The sequence below is a fragment of the Sprattus sprattus genome (genome assembly GCF_963457725.1).
Source record: "Sprattus sprattus genome assembly, chromosome: 16".
In the NCBI taxonomy this organism is placed as follows: Eukaryota; Metazoa; Chordata; class Actinopteri; order Clupeiformes; family Clupeidae; genus Sprattus; species Sprattus sprattus.
This window is the reverse complement of record NC_137914.1, coordinates 20,328,198-20,349,489: the sequence shown is the minus strand read 5'-3', so window position 1 is coordinate 20,349,489 and position 21,292 is coordinate 20,328,198. Positions and strand designations below refer to the sequence as shown.

The window sequence follows — 21,292 nt, the reverse complement described above, 5'->3', positions numbered from 1 at the left end:
ATATACGGTACCATTTGCTGCATTTGAATATTCAAATAAAAAAACATGTCCAAAACAATGAAAGTGATGAAACACATTTTCTTTTTTGAATAGTATGATTTAATATGATGGATGGTTCTATAATTATTTGTATCTGTTTATGACACCCTTCTTAAAGTGGATTTACGGGAATGCTGATTTCCTACCACAAAGCCGTTACACAACATGCTAAATCACAAAGCAGTAAAACTACAGCAGTTGAATGTCCAATCATATCTATTGTTGATATAATTAGGTTGTTTACCAAAGCAGATTCTTAGAACACTCATCATAGTTAAATGTCTGTCATTCTATCAGTTCATTTTTTTCTCATGAGCACAAAAGATGCCCAAGGGGCCATGTCTTTAGACACAATAAAGAAAGATAAGCTCCTTGTCTATCAAGAACACGTTTTAAAAACGATTCACATTCACATATAATACATACTGCATGTGTTGTCCGTGAGCATGTAAATATTGTTCTGACAGCAGTTTGTATACACTGAGATGAGTGAGATCCTGTTTTGCTGTTGCTTTACCTGATTCATTTCTACGTTTGGCTGCACGAGAAGAATAGAACTGACTGTGTTGACTAGGATATATATGATCTTATGATATGTTTTGGTGGTAGATTTCCTGGCATGGTGGATCATGGGTTTCAAAAAAGTACCTTATCATAACACCTCTGCCCTGCTCTGATTCTGCTGCCTGTATATCTCAATCACTGCCATCAGCGTTTACATCTCTAGCTCTTACATCAGCATCCAGCCGCAAGGCCTACCTCCTCCTCTTCTGATTCATCGGTGCTGGAACTAACATCGTCTCCTCCCTCGCTCAGCTCTGGGCTGCTGCTACTGCTCCTGGTGCTCTTGCTGCTCCTGCTTCTCCTGCAACTGCTGCTGCTCCTGCTGCTCGACAGCTCCTCAGAGCTCTCCTCATCCTCACACACCTCCACCTTCTCCTGCTCCTCCGCCTGCCTATGGAGCTTCTCCCATCCTACAGCTATCTCAGCCTGGCTGATTGGCTCATGCTCCTCTGGCCTTGGCTCTCTGACCACAGGCTCTGCATGTAAATCTACCTCCTGAGAGCAGCCAATAGACTCCTCTTCAGCGTGGTCCTTGGCTGGCTGCTCTGGTGAGACATCAGTCTGTGTCACATCTGCACCTCGACTTTGTTTCTTCCTCACCATCAAAGGAGGCCCAGCTGCATCAGTCTGTTTCTCTGGCACGTCCCCCTTCCTCTGGCGGTAATCCACTAACGTACACAGACCTATCCAGCAAGACCACAAAAGCTATTACAAACATTACCACACAGTTCTACCACATATAAACAAGAGATTTTAACTACTCTTCACAGAAATTGCAGCTGTCCATTGTCTCAAGTGCATCAACATGTTCTTTTCACTTAGCAGTAGCATAAGTGTGGGAGAATACTAAGCATACTGTGTGGAAAATGAATGACAAATAAGTAGGAAAGTAATGCATCTGTTATGGCTCTCTGCTCCCAAAACATACAGTATGTGCACACAGAGACACACTGACACTCACACAGGCAAACAAATACGCAGACACACATACACTATATAGCCTGCTTTGTACAAAAACACCTACAAGTTGCAAGAACTATATTTGTGATCTGAAAGTAAATGACAGTGAGTGTGTGATGGACAAGGAAGCATGGAACCCACCCCCAGCAGAGTCTCTTTCATCCTGTGTCTGAGTGGGCCTGGGAGGAGGGCTGGGAGCCCTGTCCGCCATCTTCTTCGCTGGCTGTGGCTCGGGTGCTGCCTTTCTCTCCTCTCTATTTGCCCTGTCCTTCTAAACACATGCAACTACCTTTCAGTTTACAACTCTTTCATTTACCAGTGAAGCCATCACATAGCTTTGCTTGCTATGACTTTTTAATTAAATGGTGATAATAATTGCGAGAGGCTCTTTACTACTTCACTACTGTCCCTGCACGGTGAAACTCTCAAACTGAGTCATGACAATAGCTACCGTCTTAACATCTTGATTCAGTATTAGAACAGGTTTCTGTTTGTTTGATGATGTACTGAAAGGCTTCCATTACCAAAATTGCTTTTTGCTTTGACGATCCGTCCCTGGGTCCATTGCCTTGTCTCTGAGGTCCCAGATGGTCCTGCTTGGGTGCCTTAGCTGCTTGGCTCTGTGTTGCCTTTGCCTTGACATGGGAGGCCTTCTTCACCAGTTTTGGTGTTGAGGGGCTTGGCTTTGAAATTGACCGCTTGCGATTTGGAATCTGTGGAATCTGTGGAAGAAAAAGCAAGAATTTACAGAAAACCATCTTGGATAATGACCGAAAGTTGGCCTGAAGTAAACAAAACACTCCCATGTTCTATATATGGTAGTAGTCACATTCACACTACACACACACAACATACAAATATATGTATGAGAGACTGCCATCAGCAAGGTGAGTATTCCTAATATACTGTTTTCAGACCATAAAATGCACCTGTTTTTTAGCAGAAGGTGTGACACTGACGGTGGACGATTTTCCAGTCAGCAAATCAGTGAGCTGCTTTTTTGTTTCTAAAACTTTAGGTGGAGGCGGCAAATGGGGAAGAGGGTGGTAAGGAAGAGAGGAATGAGGAGGGGGAGGAGGAAGATGAGGAAGAGGAGGGGAAGGAAGGGGATGAGGAGGGGGAGGATCTGGAACAGCTGTAAAAACAGGCAAACACACATTTTACCTGGACACCTATCACATTAACAAAGAGACAAGCTATGTTTTATAGCAGAGCACATCGTTTATAAAGAAATGCAAAGTAAAACAGTGAGTACTTGCAGCAGTCTCATTTTACCCATTTGACTTCTCTTCACTTGAGGTTTTGCTTGAGGTTTCATGTCAGAAATAGAGATGCAAATGTTGGCAAAGCGTGACGCTGCTATGCCCTGATCTCCAGGGCAGTTGTCCGAGTCAGCGGGTGGAGATGTCTTCTGTGGTAAACATTACATCAGTATCAATAACACCTACAACCAACTAACTAAGGACCAGGAAGATCAAAGATCAAAGGCACAAGTAATATAATCTCCAAAGGTGTTAAATTCATGATAATCAAATGCAGAATTACTGATTTAAGTGAGTTAAGTGTTATATGCCCTGTCATAATCAGCTGTGATGACTGAGAAACAGTTTTTAAGGGAGACAACATAATTCTGTGTTACTGTGTGACTTCTGCTTGAAGCAGTCAGGTCCTCATATAGTTTGGTGTGACTGGAGTCTAGCGTCACATCCGGTGACTCAGTAGGCCAAGCTTCAGGGAGGGTTGACATATCCCACAGGTCTAATCCCTCTGACTGGGAGAGGGAGGAGGAAAACTCCTGCGTTAAAGGCCTTTCTACAGGGGGAAAAAAAACAAGATTTTCTCTTCACACAAAAATGAGCTTTAAATAAAACATTCACTTCCAAACTTTACTGAGCAATTTGTATGCATTTCCTACCCAGTAGCTTGTTGATGTCTGTGAGAGACTGCCCAGGCGTGAGCAGCAGGGTTTGGGAAGAGGCTGCTGAGAAAACAGAGTCACAACTCTCCAGGGACTGGTAGGTGAGGGATTGGGCGTGAGGAACTTCCCAGTTTGACTCGAGATCCTACAGAAAAAACACACAAACTAATGCATACATATACACATTCATGCAGATCTCTGTAGCAATGTATGTCTGTATGTATGCACACTGTAACTTAGTACCCTTCACCCATCTAAAATGTAAGTCCCTTGCTCTCGTCTAGAGGACAGCCACTGGATAAGCACCAACTTATCTAAATGCCATAATTCAGTACTATTCACCCTCTCAACCACTCCTCTGTTGAGTGTCTGTTGTCTTTGCCTTCTATCTGCAGCATGAGATTGCAGTCAAGACTCTTTTCATTCATAGAACATAGGTGGAGGAATGATCCGTACCAGTGTCAACCTTGGTTCATTTAAAAAGTGTTTAAAAACTCACCTCTCTCACAAAAACTTAAACTTTCTAAACATCATCTGTCTAATTAGTTATTTGGTCGAAGCATACTTAAATATAATAACAGTTTTGATATTTTGAATTGTTGTTATTTTAATTCATGGATTGCTTTACATTTTTAGAAAAAAACTTGTCTGATAAATAAGTATAACTTTAACTATAGTACTGTATACACCACCAGATAGAAAAGGTAGTGAAATACTTCTCAAATGTCAAGACAGAGACAAAGGCACACTCACAGATCATGACATAGCAACAGGAAATTGCTTTGATTGCATCTGAGTGTGTTAATTCCTTTTCTCCAAGTCTGTCTCCCTTCCAGCACCTGTAGGAGTGTGTTGTGGATACCCCGCTCTTTAGTGAACACAACCTCACCTCCTCACTGGTCATACTGGAGGCTTCCTCTTGTGGTGGGCCACTATAGTCAAACCCTTTATACGGCTCCTGTGGATAGAAAGTCACCACAGCTTGGGATTCAGACTAAGGGAAGCTTTACTACACACATTTGTCACTGAACCTTACTATACAGGTTCAATCTACATATGTAAAAGCTGTATTGCAGATTATAAATGTATGTATCTACAGTGTCCAGATGATTTATGTATCTACACTCTCCAGATGATTTATGTATCTACAGTGTCCAGATGCAAACATTCATATGTTTGTCCATACAATGTAGCTCTCCATGTTGATTGGGTCGTCATGCTTTCCGTCAAATGTCAGTTCAGGTCTCTCATAGATGAAAGAATCTGTGAAGGATTTAGTAAAAGCACTGGAATGAAAAAAAGGAAGAAACACTAACAGAAAGAAAAGCTACTTCACTGCTACACGACTGACTGACTGAACAGAGTTACATAGACCTCATATTCTTGGAGCTGATTTACATCATAAGAAGAGGTGGGTGATAGGGAGAACACTCTCAGTGCGGAGTCCTGCAGTTTGTCAGAGGACTGCCTGATTAAAAGTTAATTCTGTAATTAACTTCTGTAATTAATGAAAGGCTCTTACTCAGAAATGTTCAGGGTATTAGTTCCCCGACTTTTCTTCACTATCTGCTTCAGGACAAGCTCTCCCATCTGAACGTGCCTGACTCCACCTGCTGGTGGATCACAGACTTCCTGTCTGACAGGAGGCAACACGTGAGGCTGGGGAAGCAGGTCTCTGACTCCCGGACTATAAGCACTGGTTCCCCTCAGGGCTGCGTTCTTTCCCCCCTACTCTTCTCCCTGTATACAAACAGCTGCACCTCCAGTCACCAGTCCGTCAAACTCCTCAAGTTCGCGGACGACACCACCCTCATTGGACTCATCTCTGGTGGGGACGAGTCTGCTTACAGGTGGGAGATTGACCATCTGGTGACCTGGTGTGGTCAGAACAACCTGGAGCTAAATGCTTTGAAAACAGTGGAGATGGTTGTTGACTTTAGAAAGAACGCAGCCCCGCCCATCCCAATCACCCTGGAAGACTCCCCAGTCCACACTGCAGAGTCCTTCCGCTTCCTGGGCTCCATCATCTCCCAGGACCTCAAGTGGGAGCTGAACATCAGCTCCCTCACCAAAAAAGCACAACAGAGGATGTACTTCCTGCGGCAGCTGAGGAAGTTCAACCTGCCAAAGACAGTGATGGTGCACTTCTACACCTGCATCATCGAGTCCATCCTCTCCTCCTCCATCACCACCTGGTACGCTGCTGCCACTGCCAACGACAAGGGCAGACTGCAGCGTATCATCCGCACTGCTGAGAAGGTGATTGGCTGCAATCTGCCATCTCTACAGGACCTGTTTGCCTCTAGGACCCTGAGGCGGGCAGGTAAGATTGCGGCCGATCCCTCCCACCCGGGTCATAAACTCTTCGAGGTTCTCCCCTCTGGCAGGAGGCTGCGGTCCATCAGGACCAAAACCTCACGCCACAAAAACAGTTTTTTCCCTACTGCTGCTGGTCTCATCAACAAGGCCCGGGTCCCCCACCTGTCTTGGACTCTTGCCCCTCCCCCACTCCCCAAATCTGAGTTATGTTAACTCACATCTCATTTCACTCCTTTACATTGCACATTCACTTTTGCACACCTGCACTGCTTTCTTTTGCATTTTACCCCTTACTTCACTTCTTTATATACACTCTATTTATATATACATCTGTTTACATACTGTGTTCTGTAGTACTTATGTTATGTCTAGTACTTAGTGTGCTCCTATGTTTTTATGTTATGTTATGTAGTAGTACTTACTTATTGTGTGTGTATGTTTGTGTTTTTATGTTTTTATGTTTACTGTATGCACCTATGCACCAGAAAAAATTTCAAGTAGGCGCATACCTACGTGACAATAAATCTGTTTCTGATTCTGATTCTGATTCTGATTCTGATATTCACCTACAGTTACATTCATTTTCAAATTTCAGCAGATGTGCCTTTTCCACACAAATCTGATAAATGTATATTTCTAGTGAGCTCACACTGTAATCCACATGTAGGTGTTAACAGGGAAAATGTAACCTATAACCACTGATTTACTTGTGCCACGATTCACCAAATGAAAGTTTAGAAAGTGTTGGTGATGTAGACCAATCAAATGTAGCTGGTAAAGCGCTCACCAGCCAAGGAGGCCTGAGAGGCTGAATTGGGAAGGAGGACACTGGAGGAGGATAAGAAGTGATGGTGGGGCAGCTTGTAGAGGTGCAGGCGGAAGCCAACAAGTAGGTCACCACTGGGATTGAGGAAACAGGCAGAGCTCAGGGAGGTGTCCAGCTGCACCTCGGCCAGCAGAGTGCGCCCTCTGTCCCACAGTTTGATCAGAGTATCTGACCTACGAGGGGGGGGGGGTGGTTCAGTCACAGAGAGACCAAAGACATTCAAATAAGTCTACCTTGATAGATCAGATAATCTTGAAAACAATATCCATTATTTATGCCAGGCATTAAGAGACTTAGAGTGGTAACAGAACAGTTCACTGTAATGTAAGAGCAATGTAACTGACAATATCATAAACACATGACATCTACTATTTAAAAACGTTCAAAGTGAAAGGGCTGTGGGGGTTTTGCCAGGACTCTTATGACTTACCCACAACTTAAGAAGAGATGTAAAGAGGAGGAGGAGTCCACAGAGAGAACCACCCCCTTATGGTCTTGTCTCAAGTAGGGGTTGAAACCCATGTCACCATCTTGAAGAAAGGATGTGTGTTCTCAAAAACAACTGACACACTCTTGTCCCAATGACAAGGTTACACTCACGAGGAGCAAACCTCCCCATCAAGTGCCAAAAGCCCTATTATTATTGGTTATGTAGCTGAGACATAGCTAGTATATCTACTAAAGGCTTTGGTTTAATTTTGCTTTGGTTCTTTTTCTTTTACCAATCTATAGTGTTTTCAGAGGGAACATTGACGTAAGCCGACATCATGGGGACCTGCCTTTACTGTGTGAGCCAGGGAGCTGATCCCACTTCCTAGGATTCTCTTTCCCATCTCCTGAGTCTGCAAAGCTGACTAGCCTCACCGCTCCACTACGGAACCCCACGAAGAACAGGTCCTCCTGCGGGCAGATCTAGGCTTAGTTTCTGAGCAGGCCTCGGTCCTCACCACATCTGGACATTTCTAATGCCGTTCCTTACCATCCAGGTGAATGCGGTGATACCACTGGGGACACATATCTGGTGTAGAGCCTCTAGTGCCGGCAGACTCCAGGCCTGGAACTGTCGGCTGTCCCCCTCCTCACACATGGTCATCAGGCAGTTCTGCTCCATGTCATGAGACAACCACACTACCTGCGCAGGACACATGTTGACAAAATGTCAAATTGAAAAAATGCCAGGCGCTAGAATTGGGCATATAAGGCTTGATATCAGACACAGGTACATGATTGACATGATGATAAACAGTATACAGTCCAATGGAGGCAAAGCATTTATACTGTATGTATTGCTACTTAGACAATATTTAAAAATACTTACAGGATCTTTGTGGACTTTTAGCTCATAGTACATCAAGTTATGTTTGGTGATATCCATGAAGAGTATGCGCCCATCCTGTACAGAGAAAACATATTGATACAATGATATGAACAACTTTATTTGAGGACTAGACAAAGTCTATATGGCAAAAGACAAAATAAGTTCCACATTACCGCCATGCCACACAGCAGGAAGCTGGTAGCATTTGCACAAACAGGCCCCTCCACTGAATGGTAGTAGATGATGGAGTTAAGGAAGCCCAGGCTTGTGCAGCTTGCCTTCACAGAGTCAGTCTTTGGTAGGTGTACAACTTCATCTCTAAACAGCATGTGTGCACACCATTTTAAGATGATGTTCAGTTCCTCAAATTAGATTCAGAATCAAATCACCAACAGGGCTCTGAGGGTGCCCACACATTAGCAGTGGCATGAAGATCCACTCCTGATCAGCCCAAATTAATACTTCACAAACAGGAATGTTCATTCATATAAAAAGGCATTGCTGTTGCAATGAAAACTACTGCTGATCAAATCAAAGTGTGCTTTACAGTAAGCTAGTTTCAACTAACAATCTTCCTGAAAAATATCAACTTTAGCATTAGTAGTATACAACCATGTTCCTCAATTCTCATCTTTAGAATTAGCAATATGAGAAATATGTTAGGAAAATCCCACAGCTGTCTGCAAACTGAAGACAACATAGCAAAACAATAGTCAGGCGTAAAGTAACAGAAAACAACGTGAGCAATGACTCAAAAGTATAAGGAGACAACACACTCACAGGCACAGTCGACTCCCAGCTCTGCTTTGTTGGAATGTTCTCACATCACGCACAGCTACTCTGCATGCAGGGTCTGTTCTGTAAACATCGAGTTCAGAAAATACAGAGTAAAGGAAAATGCCTGAAAAGATTTTCACTAACATCTACATGAAAAGACCATGCCCATGTCAGCTTAGTCTCTGAGGAAAACAATATAGAACAGATCACTGCATAACTGCACATCACTAACCCCTGACCTGGCTGTATACATCCAGACCTCCCAGGAACTTAGCAGCAAAGCAATGAGGCCATTCTGACGGTCATAGGCAAAGCTAGGCAGCTCTTTCAGAGGTGAGAGGAATGGGTGAGGCGGCATCAGGCAAAGCTTCTTACCAGTGGAACAGGAGAAGATGTGCAAACTGTTGACAGAAAAAGCAGTGTCATTCAAATCTCTTACATCATACTGGTTATACAACCCGTATACAAGTTATTTTATTACAGTACCTGGTATATTGCAACACTTAATATGCTGTTAGGGTAATCATGCATTGTACTGAATACATGCAAGACCACATTGAGATGTTCCAAAGTAACACAACCTACATGATAAATGTTTATAACAACAGTGTTAAGTAATTTCATATTGTTCTGAAATAACCTTCAAATGCCTATACTTAATAGATTTTTCCCAAACCTGTTGCCATCTCCTAATGTAAGAAGCCGGTTGGTCTTGCTCGGGGCCTTACACAGCCTAAACGACAGGGCTGGATAGCGTAGGAAGCCCCAGAAGTCCAGGAAGTGGTTGAGGTGGTAGAGCTGCACACTCCTGAAAGACCACGAGTACAGTAGGTTCTCTTCAGTCAGCCCAAGTCCTAGCACTCCTTCTAAATGTGGAATGCTGATATTTTCAGATGAAGGGAGGGAAAAAAAGAATCATGACATTTCTAACTATCCTTGAACAAATTCCCTTTAGTGTCTATGGTCCACATACTGTACTCTATGCAGCATGCACATATGAAATATGTTTTCATTTATTCTACATTGTGCTTGCTAACCATTTGAACCCACCTAAATATCTGAGTGAGAGAGTTAAGGCACCAGAGGCGAATACTGCAATCAAGAGAGGCCGAGATGAAGATAGCAGGTGTGGCAGGATGCAGGATGAGACTGGTGATTGGTCGGCTATGTCCATGGAACACATGGATGAGAAGACCTGTCTCACTCCAGGCTTTGACTAATAGCACAGTGGGAACCACAGTTATTCTGTCCTCATTTGTATAGCTCAAAAGTTATTAAAGGTTATAGATGGCTTTAACAGTATAATATGCTAGTGATCTACTGACAACAGTGATCATTTGAAGTCTTTGATTTAAATCATTTTAGAAAATACACAACTTAAAGGTATACTGGCACTACCAGTGGAGCTTACTCCGTAAGTCAGTGGAGGCGGTCAGCAGCATCCTGGCATAGGGACTGAACACTGAGGCCAGCACCATGCCACTGTGTGCGTTATTGAGCCGTGCCCGCAGCGTGCCTGCCATGTCATAGCACAGGATGTTCAGGCGGGAGAAAAAGTAGAGGCGCTGCCGCGGCACATCCAGCTCCATATGAGTACACCATCGCCCCTCCTCCAAACGAAACTCATGCCTACGCATCCGCCGTCACCACATTAATGGACACATAGAAGTACAATGCAGCAGACTGAGGACATGCTTTAAATGGAATAAAGTGACGGAGAACTATTAAGATTAATGATTTTTTTTTGTGAATTTGAGTACCTGAGGACGAGGCGATAATTGGACATGACCAGGACTTTTAACTTGGTACTCTGCACCCGTGTGAAGCTCCAGAACTGGGGACGAGGGAAGGCAAATAGTTACGTTTGGTTAGAATGCCTTATTGTTTGAGCTCAGTTGGTTTTAGTATACGAGTACCCTGATTATAACTTAAGGTGTTTTTGGTAGCAATATAACTATTCACTGTAAAATGGTAATGGACTAATAATGGACCAATAGCATGTTTGTCTTGGTGAATAATACATGTGCCAGGTAAAATGTAGAGATTTCGAATTCTTCCAAGGGTTCTAAAATGTTACAGCCCACAGGGCATTTATAACAGCTAATAGTGAAAGAATGACATGAACAGAATATGCAGTTGTATTATGCTGTACCCGCACACAGTCGCCACCAGTGATCAACTCATTCAGCACAGGATTGAACAGAAGGTGTGAGACCAGGCAGCTATCCTCTGTGCAAGCTCTTTCAGTCTCCTCAAAATTCCTGTTATATACCTGTGATTGGCAAACCCAATGAAAAGAAACATCGGTTGTTGAGACAGATTTGCTACTCAAGTCATAACTGCTTTTTAACTGCTGACTCTACCTTTAATCTTAATGAGCGAAATGGGCATACCCTCAGTGAGCGGTCCTTTCCCAAGCCAAAATACACATTGAACTTCTTGCAGAAGACAATTTTGATGAGGATATGGAACTGGAAGTTTGGAAAGTTTAACTCTCTGCGTACTATGAAAAAAGAAATGATGAATATACTGCCAAATACACTGTTATTATTATGAATATGTCTCTGAGTAAGACAACAATTCCAAGTACTCACATGAATTTGAATGGCGAGCCAATGACCAGCTTGAGCAACCCCGTGAATCCAGGAGGATGAGTCTCTGTGTTCGGCTGTTGTAGGTCACTGGGGAAAAGGAGGCCAGGCAAATCAAAGTAGACTATTTGAAATCCCCATCATCTGTTCTGTGAACCCCATCTACTCTAACACCCTTTTAGCAGACTGACCTGCGCTCATCTTTATAGATGCATGTGATTAATTCAGCTCACAACAGGTATATCTGCCTCCACATATGGGCTGGTTCAGCACTTTGCAGCTCAAAAAGCTACTACTCAACCCATCTCTAACAAGGCAGTCTCACTTTCCACTTTTAATACACTTGTGTTCAGTTTTTAACCACACCCTTTTATACGCTCCCTTAGAACAATCCGCTACACACAGTTTCAAGTGCAGCTAGTCCACAGAAACCATCTAACTGAATGTGGAAGCTCTGTGGAAAACAACACCAACCGCTTATTTGTCTATTATTTTTCTGAATCTAGCTAAATGTGAACAGGTATCACCATCAATTTATAGGTATTCAGAATAAGATTAACATCAAGGCCTAGCCTACATGAAGCCCATAACCCTACAGCCTTTAGGCAACCATATGACAACCTCTGATGTGAACAGAAGTAAAAATATTGTGTGAATATGATAAATAAGATTGATAGGCCTAAAATGTAATGAAATGAATAGGTTGACACTGACAGACAGGGTGAAAACCAAGCCAACCAACCAAATTGTACAGATTGTTCAAGGGGAGAGATGGAAACAAGCCCGTTCTTCTTTTTGATATGCATCAGAAACAATTTAACACAAAGTGGCAAAAGTAATGAAACGTCAAATCAGCGTTGACAGAAGGTAATTGAACCTACCTTAACTTAACTTAACTTAAGAAGGTAGCCTACCCTTACCTTAGCCTACATGTTTAGTGTGGGCCTTCAACATACCATCTTTAATGTCCGGTCGTGGTTTTGGTTGGTTGAAGTTTTTTAATACACGAGGACCGAAAATAAGTGAATGAAGAGGCTTAACGTCATCCTGAGACGTGTGCGACCCAAACACTTCGTTGTAATGTGATCCGTCACCTGCATTCATCCTTGGGCCTACAACACGGTGACGAAAATCACTCTGTTAGATTGACAATAGGACTAGCTAAAATAGCTATCAGGACATGTCATTCGTTATTCGACTGTTGAAAAAAGTACCATACCTTTGGCATGTAGAATCACTTAATGGTTGCTTAGCAACTAACATGTCATGTAGCCCAGATGTAGCCTCCCAATCCATAGCGGCTTGTATTTTTTTTAATAATACAAGACATGCAGTTGTTGTGTATGTCTGATTTCTTCTCGCACTTGTCTCGAAAGACTACTCGACAATTCTGCGTAATGCGCATTCACATTTTAATACACCCATTACAGTTGGCCTATCATTGTTAACTTGTGACAGTGTTTATGTCTCCCCTAATAGACACCATATCCTCAAGATGGCGATCATGCCATGGATATAAGAGAGAGTGGCAAATTCGAATAACTACGTAATCCGGGGTATATAGGGAGATTCAGGCATCTCTCAAGCTTAAACAAACAAACACCACAGATCCCAACATTCCAAAGATTATTAATATTGTATTTATCAAAGAGAAAAATGGATAACAAATCATTAAGAAAAAAAAAGAAAAAAAACTTAACATTTAAGCCAAGGTAAGAAAACAGGGAGAGACAGGACAGCGTACAAAATACACACCCAACAAAAAAGCCTTTGTAATTTAAAGGAATTAACTGTTTTTTTCTGATAGGTGCTGAATGCACACACAATCTCTCTCTCTCACACACACACACACACACACACACACACACACACACACACACACACACACACACACACACACACACAAAGGTCAAATTTATACTTTAATACTTTCTCACGCGGTACATAGGTAAATGTAATAAGATAAAAGGCAAAACTGATATCCTACATGCAAACTTTTATGTTGACAGCAGAGAACAGCAAATCCCTAAGTAATGTCACAATCTGCTCAGCTTTTCATTTTTAAGGCATGACATTTGTTACATAATTATTTACATGTAAAATTTTGCAATGAAACAACACTGGAGTCTTGCCTTTTTCTATAGAGCTTTAAGAATTTGCATAAGAAGATTATTAAACTTCTCCGATGGAAAACAAGTAGTCCTTCAAATCCCTTTTATCTAACAACACTGTCGAGCGTGAAGTCTTTGACAAGGATTTAGTTTTACCTCTTTTTCCAGAACAATTTCTGTGTAACTCTATACAACATTTATTTCCTTGCTACTTTCTCTCTGTCTTTCTCACACAAACACATACTGAAAGAGAGAGAGCGAGACAGAATCACATGCTCTTTTTTTCTTTTTTCTTTGTGGGCTCTCTTGGCCTGCACACAACATGCCAACCAAAGTGTTTTGTACCACACTTTGTTGTATTTACACCTACCAGAGATCAGATCACAATGTGAGTCAGAAAACACTTCCATCATAATGACCACATAAAGCGATTTGTATATTCACCGGTGTGTTGACCTGTATTTTACCTTCCTTGAGATTGGTTCCAAGATTAATTATATAGGACAGGTGTTATCCAGTTTTTAAGTGGATGTCCTTAATGACTTGGTGAGGCGTATAATGAAGGACAGACCATATTGTGTTGGCATTTCTCTGTGAGCTTCCGGTGATGAGGTGATCAGCCTCTGGCAACAATTGTCCTTCCTACTGGTAGGACGTTTTTCCTTATTTGCAATGGCAAGCATCTTGTCCACCAATGGGTCAAGAGAATCCCAGATGATAACATGTAATTGGATTGTTTGCCAGAAAATGCCAGTTTGTATGAACAAATTCCTAAATGAGTCACATGTCTTCAATGTCTTAGTTCTAACTAACCTAGTTGTCTCATTTAGTATGTAGGCTGGACAGATGTAACAGCTTATACACGTAAAGTAACAGTGTAACTGCAAAAGGAAAGTGAGAAAGATGTTACATAATGAAAGTTTTTCATTCTGTCTGTTGTCATTGAGTGTCATGATCGTTGTCCAATCAGAAACCCCTCAGTCTAGACTAGGCTGTCGTGTTGTTTTGTTGGATCTGTAGTTCGTGTGGAATTTTAAATCACAGTATATTTGCGCCAAATATGCTTATATATGTTTAAAGATGTGTTTATATAAAATAAAATTACTTCCAAAATGGCTAACCACTGCCTAATGTGATACATTATTTATACTTGAGTAGAAACAACCTACTCATGTATATGAAGACAACATGTGCCGCATGGTGTGATGGGATATCTCGCTGACGTATGGCGCGAATTTTCAACGTTAGGTCATGAAAAGTAGCAGTCTTTGTTGAGCTCAAATACGATTTCAATTGTTAGTAAGCTATGGCGTTGGATAAGAGCATTGCAGGCACTGGTTTTATTTATTGTCTCAGTTCACGATAGAAGTAACTTTAGCTTGGTGGTTGCGACTTACTTTAGCTTGGTGGTAGCTACTCTAGGTTGTTTATAGTTAGCTGTCAGCGGTAACGTCAGCTCACCCAACTTTCAGTTAGCACTGAGAACTGGCAATTAGCTAACGTTAAACAAACCGCTAGCTAGCTATTTTCAGTTGGGAATACATAACATCTGCAGGGGCTACTGATTTTGGAGAACAACTTTCGCTATGTGGAACAAAGTGGAACTCCTCATCAATGATGATACCAACACCGTTCGTTTGTCACTTGGTGACAGCGCCTTGTACCAGGTTGACACACTGGTCAAACTGTCCTCCTCGGAAAACGTAAGCTGCTCAGTATGAATTGTTGTGAATTGAAGATATTTAGAAACACGCATTGATCATGCAGTTGGTTGACTGACAAATTGACAGCATTGTCTTGTTTTCTGATTAAAATCTTCATTGCAGGTCGTGTCTAATCCTAAACTATTTGCCTCTCTGACTTCCACGAGTTGCATCGTCATCTGCGATACATCTGTGGTCCTGTTTGATCCAAGTTTTCAGACTGTTTTACTCCATCTGTACTTTGGTAAGTAATGCAATAATGTTTTATATAAGCTGCCACCAACTTTTGTTTTGCCATTGAGGTCTTACTACAGGCGTTTATTCGTAGGCTAAGTAGTTTATACAGAGGTTTATTCGTAGGCTAAGTAGTTTATACAGAGGTTTATTCACCTATACAGTATAGGTTATTCACGTGGTGGCCACCATACTACAAGCACAGGTTGACAACAGTAACCTTCTACACTGTTTAGTAGCATCCTACCAGAGATCACTTAGTCTGGTCTTACGATGTCTTTTCTGCTGGTTTCTCCGTTTTGTCAGTCTAATCCAACATAATAACAAATCGGTACTTGTTTCCAGACACGTCAGTGGATGCAGTATGCTCAGAGGGCAGTTTTTTGCTTGTTGGGGAGAGAAATGGAAATCTCCACCTCATCTATGTTCCTCTTCAAAAGATAGTCATGACAAAGGTAAGAAACAGATATTTTATTTGATATGTAAAACATGTATTTGTACATATCAACTAGGATACTGTCCTGCCTATTGTTACTTAAGGCAACAGGCTTCTTAGTGGGATAACAAAGTGTTAATCAGGAGGTAGTCATGCTGTTGTTTTTCTAACAGGCATTGCAACAAGCCCCTTCGAATGGCGAGGAGTACACCTTCAAGAGTCTCATTCTTCAAGAGATTTCTGATACTCCAGGTGTGTTACCATATTATTGTGAACATGGATACATTAGTGTTCTGGACAGCAAAGTTAAATATGTGGTAATTTGGGGAGTCACTCTTAAACGCTATAAGGTATTTAACACAGAGGCGAGACAGGGTTATCTTAAATGTAATTGGTGAATTATAATTTATTTATTCATTTAATTTTGTATTATTATTACTTATTTATAGTTTTCAAAGTTTTATTGCATTTGATAAGCTTTCATGGTTGATGATCTTAAGAAGGATGCAGTTTCTTTCTTAAAATTGGTTTCTATACAATATGTGGGAAATAATTTTAACACACGTAATCATCTGTTGCCCAGGGATGTTCCTACTCTTCCTCACAGTTCAGGAAGGAGTTGTGATCATATCTGGCCTTGACTTGGGGAAGGCCCAGAAAGGTATGAAAACTTATGAAAAGTAATATCGAAGGAATGCCTTGTTAAAAAGAGGGCAAAACAGGTTTCATTCTCTATCCCTTAGGTATAATTCTAAATCTTTTGCTTTGTTTTGTTTTTGTAGCTATTGACAATGTGGACATTACAACCCTGAATGAGGTATCCCGCCTACTTTTTGAAAGATTTCATCTATATATTGTTACGTATATTAATTATTGTTATATTTATGTATACAGTTTGAAATGCAAAGTTGGTAAGGCTTGCTATAATGAGCAATGAAACAAGTTAGTTGATCTCAAAAGTCTTCTGTGTTATAAGGTAAACAACGTCCACCCTTTAGTTTGTTTTGATTAGTTCTGAGAACTTCTTTTTGAAATTCAAAATGAGGTCATAGTCATTCCTGTGATTTTACACCATGTGTCATGTCCTGGTTGTTTTCATTCTTGCTTTTTCTCTGTTAACAAATGTGAATGATTTCAAAGCTCCAGGGTCTCATCAGGATGGATTTCTGTTCCACTAATGACATTCATGATGGAGGCTGTACATCTGCAGTGAGGGCTGACCTGGACAACCGACTGCAACTTCTTATTGGGGTATTCCTACTGTGTAGCCCATATGCACATGCACTATGGTAGTGTTTAATAAAGAAGAAGTCATGTAAATGTTTAGCCTGGATTTAGCCAGTTGCCGCAGCCTCTTTGGGAACCATATGATCATATTGCATGATTATTTATTATCAATTATTCCTCATCTGGCCTGGGTGGTTCAGGGCAAACCGGCAGGAAGGTGGCTTTTGCTTTTGCATTCTCAAGACTCCAGCTTGATGACTTCATAGAGGAGAGTGTCCCATTATTGGCATTTTTGTTCTGCGCTTTGTTGGTGGTGACTTCCTGGTTTCGGTGCTAATTTTGATGTACTTATGTATTATGTGGTAGATTTGAGTTCCTCATACTATGTGACCTTATTGGATAGTGTGGGCTCAGAGATTGAAGTCTTATGCATTTATAATATATTATTCTAGTTGATGAAGCTGAAACTTGTTTTTTAGGGGAAAGGAGGAAATTCTTTATCTCAATGGAAGATTGATCAAAGTCAGTGCTCTCTGTTTTCCACCTCTGCTTTGGACTCCACTTTAATACCAGGTAATTACTGTTGTTGATGGTTGCCTTGCCCCCCTTGGGATAATCTGTCTCACTCTTATTCCCTGTCTCACTCTTATTCCCTGACTCACTCTTATTCCCTGTCTCTCTCACTCTCTGCTAGGAGTTAGGAAGATTCAAGTGATGGATACAGTAATGTATGTGTTAAATGAAGAGGTAATACTTTTTTTGCTTTCTGAAGTCTTGAATACTACAATGAGCATATTAATCATGTGATAAGCTAATGGTCCTGGCAGTGCTTGACACCTGTTCTCTTGTGTGCAGGACATGTTGAGTGTGTGGGATGTGCACTCGTTTGTCATGCTGTGCTGCTGGCCTGATTTTGCCATTCAAGACTTTCTTCTCAGCACTGAGGGAGATTCTGCATCCATCACATCGCAAGTGTCATTTTGACTGATCTTCTCCACTGTATTAATCTTTGTCTGTTTTGGATGACTTCATCTTAACTGTATTTTCTTACACAGGCAAGAGAGCACCAACACGAAGATTATTACCCTGGGCACTGCAGATGATAAACAGGTCAATATTGTGTCACTCTACACACTTAACCAGCTACTTACTTCATCACATAATGTGTAATTGCCAGTTCTTTCCTCCCTCCCATGTTTTCAGATGAGAAGACTAATGGTGCAGTCTCTTCCATCAATGGATGTTGTGTACTCTATGGAGGTCTCTGGGGTGGCTTCTCTGGTCCAGAGTGGAATGAACATGGTAAGGATTTGGGACAAAAAAATCTAATGATAATGAACCAATTCTCCCCGAAAAAAATGCAATTACAAATGCTTTGGTATTCACATGTTGATTTCTATTGTTTGCATTGGAACAACGCAAAAAAGCAGAGAAGAAAAGCCAAATCTGACATTATTCCACACAAATCTCCAAAAGTGGACTGGACAAAATGATTGGCACCCTTGTAAGAAATTGTAAGAAATAATTGTATTTCAAGAATGTAATGTTCCTTTCATCTTTATTTAAACTTACCTGTGGCAAGCTACAGATGCTGGTAATATAGAAATCACATTTGCAACCAGTTCAAATGGAGCAAAAGAAAGAAGAGCAAAGAATTGTCTGAGGATTTGAGAACCAAACTTGTAGAAAAGCATGGGTAATCTCAAGGCTACAGGTCCAGGTCTCCAGAGATCTTAATGCTCCTGTGTCCACTGTGCACAGTGTCATCAAGAAGTTTACAGCCCATGGCATTGTCACTAACATCCCTGGATGTGGAAGGAAGAGAAAAATGGATGACAGAACTGCAGACACAGGGTACAACGAAATCAGCTCGAATTATCCGTCGCCTTTTGAATGAAATGGGATGCTATGGTAGGAGATCCAGGATGTCCCCAATGCTGACACATAGACATAAAAAAGCCATACTGGAGTTTGCCTAAACCTTCCTGGGGAAGCCAAAATCATTCTGGGAGAACGTCCTGTGGACAGATGAGACCAAAGTAGAACTTTTTGGTAAAGCAGTTTACAGACAACGAAATGAGGCCTTCAAAGAAAAGAGCATGGTCCCGATGTTTTGGGGTTGCTTTGCTGCCTCTGGAACCCGATGCCTTGACTGTGTGCATGGCATCAGGAAATCTGAGGATCATTCATACCAAATCATTTTTGGGAGCAATGTAGGGCCCAGTGTCAGAAAGCTGGGTATCCGTCAGAGGACATGGGTCTTCCAGCAGGACAATGACCCATAGCACACTTCAAAACGCACCCACAAATGGTTAAGACAAAGCACTGGAGAGTTCTGAAGTGTCCAATATGAGTCCAGATCTTAATCCCATGGCACAACTTGGGCATGATCTAAAATCAGTAGTTGGGAGAAGGCACCCTTCAAATGTGAGAGACCTGGAACAGTTGGCAAAAGAAGAGTGGTCCAAAATTCCAGTAGAGAGGTGTAAGACACCTTATTCATGGTAACAGGCAGCAATTGATTTCAGATATTTTTATTTCTTTATTTTTAAGGGTGTTCTACCCATTAGTAAGTGGTAGGTGCCAATAATTTTGTCAGGCCCATTTTTGAAGTTTTGTGTGGAATAAAGTCAGATTTGGCATTATTTCTCAGATTTTTTGTGTTTTTCCAATGCAAACTAAATATATAAACATGTGAATACAAAAGCATTTGTAATTGCAACAATTTTCTGGGAGTAGTGGTGCATTATCTGACAGAAGTGCAGGGGTGCCAATATTTTTTGTATCCGATATGACCGTTGAACAAGTTTGTTTTAACTGTAAAGCCACATTATGCAGGTTTTGCACACTGTGTGTGTGTGTGTGTGTGTGTGTGTGTGTGTGTGTGTGTGTGTGTGTGTGTGTGTGTGTGTGTGTGTGTGTGTTTTGAAGAGGTATTGCACAGTTTTTTGTCTATATCTAATAATCTGTCAGATGGAGATTTAAACCCTACATAAGCATCTTTAACTTTTCTGAAGGACACAATTTACTTGTTGGAGGGGATTGCAGAGAACCCAAAGAGGTGAGAGTGTTCAAACATTTTATGTTTAATCTCTCAGCTTAGCTCAGCTCTTTACAGAAGTGAACTGTCACTCTTGCTTAAAGCTACTACTGACTGACTGAAATTGAATATTACTTAACGTTGTCCTGTTTGAATGTTACAGTCCAGACAGTGGTATATCAGCCATAGTCTTAAGATGCTTCACGGAGGCCTTACCTGAAAACAGGTACTGTGAAATGGGAATTCTTAATGGATGAAAATACATTTTTGTTTGTTATTCAGCACTGCACAGTCAAAAACACTGTTTTCAATCTCTGTTTATGTGTTTTAAAGATTCAACAGGCTCCTGCACAAACACAAGTTTGAAGAGGCGGAGCAGTTTGCCTTGACCTTCGGACTGGATGTAGAGGTAAATGCTTTATAGAAATGTGAGTGCTGGGAGTGAGTGAACCTGCACAAACATTCAAGATGCTCAAAAACGTCCCTAGTGTTGTATGCATTGGTTATCAAACATCAACAGAAGGTCTGTACATATTCTTGTTTCAAATGTCTCATCTCTATGTTTCCTTCATACTCAGTTGGTATACAAAGTGAAGCTTGATGCTATTGGGGGAAAACTGGCCTGCCAGCAGGACCTGACAAGATGGTCTGACCTAATAGAAGAGGCGAAGACCAACCTAATGAAGATTACAGTAATCATCAGTGCATTACTACTTTCTGTGTTCTTAAATAATGCCTCTTTGCTCTTAAATCACGTAAACATACATTGAATCAATGCACTGATAGGCGTGTTTGTTTTGCTTAGGATGAGCAGTTTGTAGTCCAGTACTGTCTGACTGCACTGTGGCCCACCATCGACGCAGCAGAGGGGATGCTGAGCTACGCAGCGACCCGTTTCCCAGCTACAGAAATCCAAATGGCGCTCGCCAAACTAGCAACCTTCTGCAGCCTCCATGGCCCAGACAACTTTAAGTATGCTCTCACGTATTGGTCTCCACACCCATCCGCAATAGTACATTTGTCACATCAGTATGCCAAACATGCCTTCAAATGTGAAACATCCATTTTGAGGGGAACTATTTGTCTGGGGAAAAGTCTTCAATATTGTTTTTCTGACTGCCACTGTGCTGATAAGTGTCTTGGGTACTATTTCATTTCCTATATGGAATTAGAGCTCATTCCAGCTGTTTTGTGAAAGTCTTTTTAATTTGTATGTTGATGTTGATTTT

The 21,292-nt window shown here is 41.4% G+C and overlaps 1 protein-coding gene across 1 annotated transcript in view; it reads left to right on the top strand.

The window, feature by feature from the left end:
- Positions 1 to 15,009: 15,009 nt before the first annotated feature.
- kntc1 (kinetochore associated 1) overlaps positions 15,010 to 21,292 on the top strand; it is a gene marked incomplete at its 5' end in the record, with an annotated part of 28,154 nt that continues 21,871 nt past the window's right edge. Inside the window, 17 exons of the mRNA XM_080854351.1 lie at positions 15,010 to 15,126; positions 15,250 to 15,370; positions 15,706 to 15,815; positions 15,970 to 16,048; positions 16,380 to 16,457; positions 16,579 to 16,613; positions 16,937 to 17,047; positions 17,503 to 17,596; positions 17,718 to 17,770; positions 17,879 to 17,997; positions 18,079 to 18,133; positions 18,227 to 18,325; positions 20,041 to 20,084; positions 20,227 to 20,289; positions 20,397 to 20,472; positions 20,642 to 20,755; positions 20,869 to 21,035. Of these exons, the coding sequence (XP_080710477.1) occupies positions 15,010 to 15,126; positions 15,250 to 15,370; positions 15,706 to 15,815; positions 15,970 to 16,048; positions 16,380 to 16,457; positions 16,579 to 16,613; positions 16,937 to 17,047; positions 17,503 to 17,596; positions 17,718 to 17,770; positions 17,879 to 17,997; positions 18,079 to 18,133; positions 18,227 to 18,325; positions 20,041 to 20,084; positions 20,227 to 20,289; positions 20,397 to 20,472; positions 20,642 to 20,755; positions 20,869 to 21,035 (1,535 nt within the window). The remainder of the gene's footprint in view (positions 15,127 to 15,249; positions 15,371 to 15,705; positions 15,816 to 15,969; positions 16,049 to 16,379; positions 16,458 to 16,578; positions 16,614 to 16,936; positions 17,048 to 17,502; positions 17,597 to 17,717; positions 17,771 to 17,878; positions 17,998 to 18,078; positions 18,134 to 18,226; positions 18,326 to 20,040; positions 20,085 to 20,226; positions 20,290 to 20,396; positions 20,473 to 20,641; positions 20,756 to 20,868; positions 21,036 to 21,292) is intronic.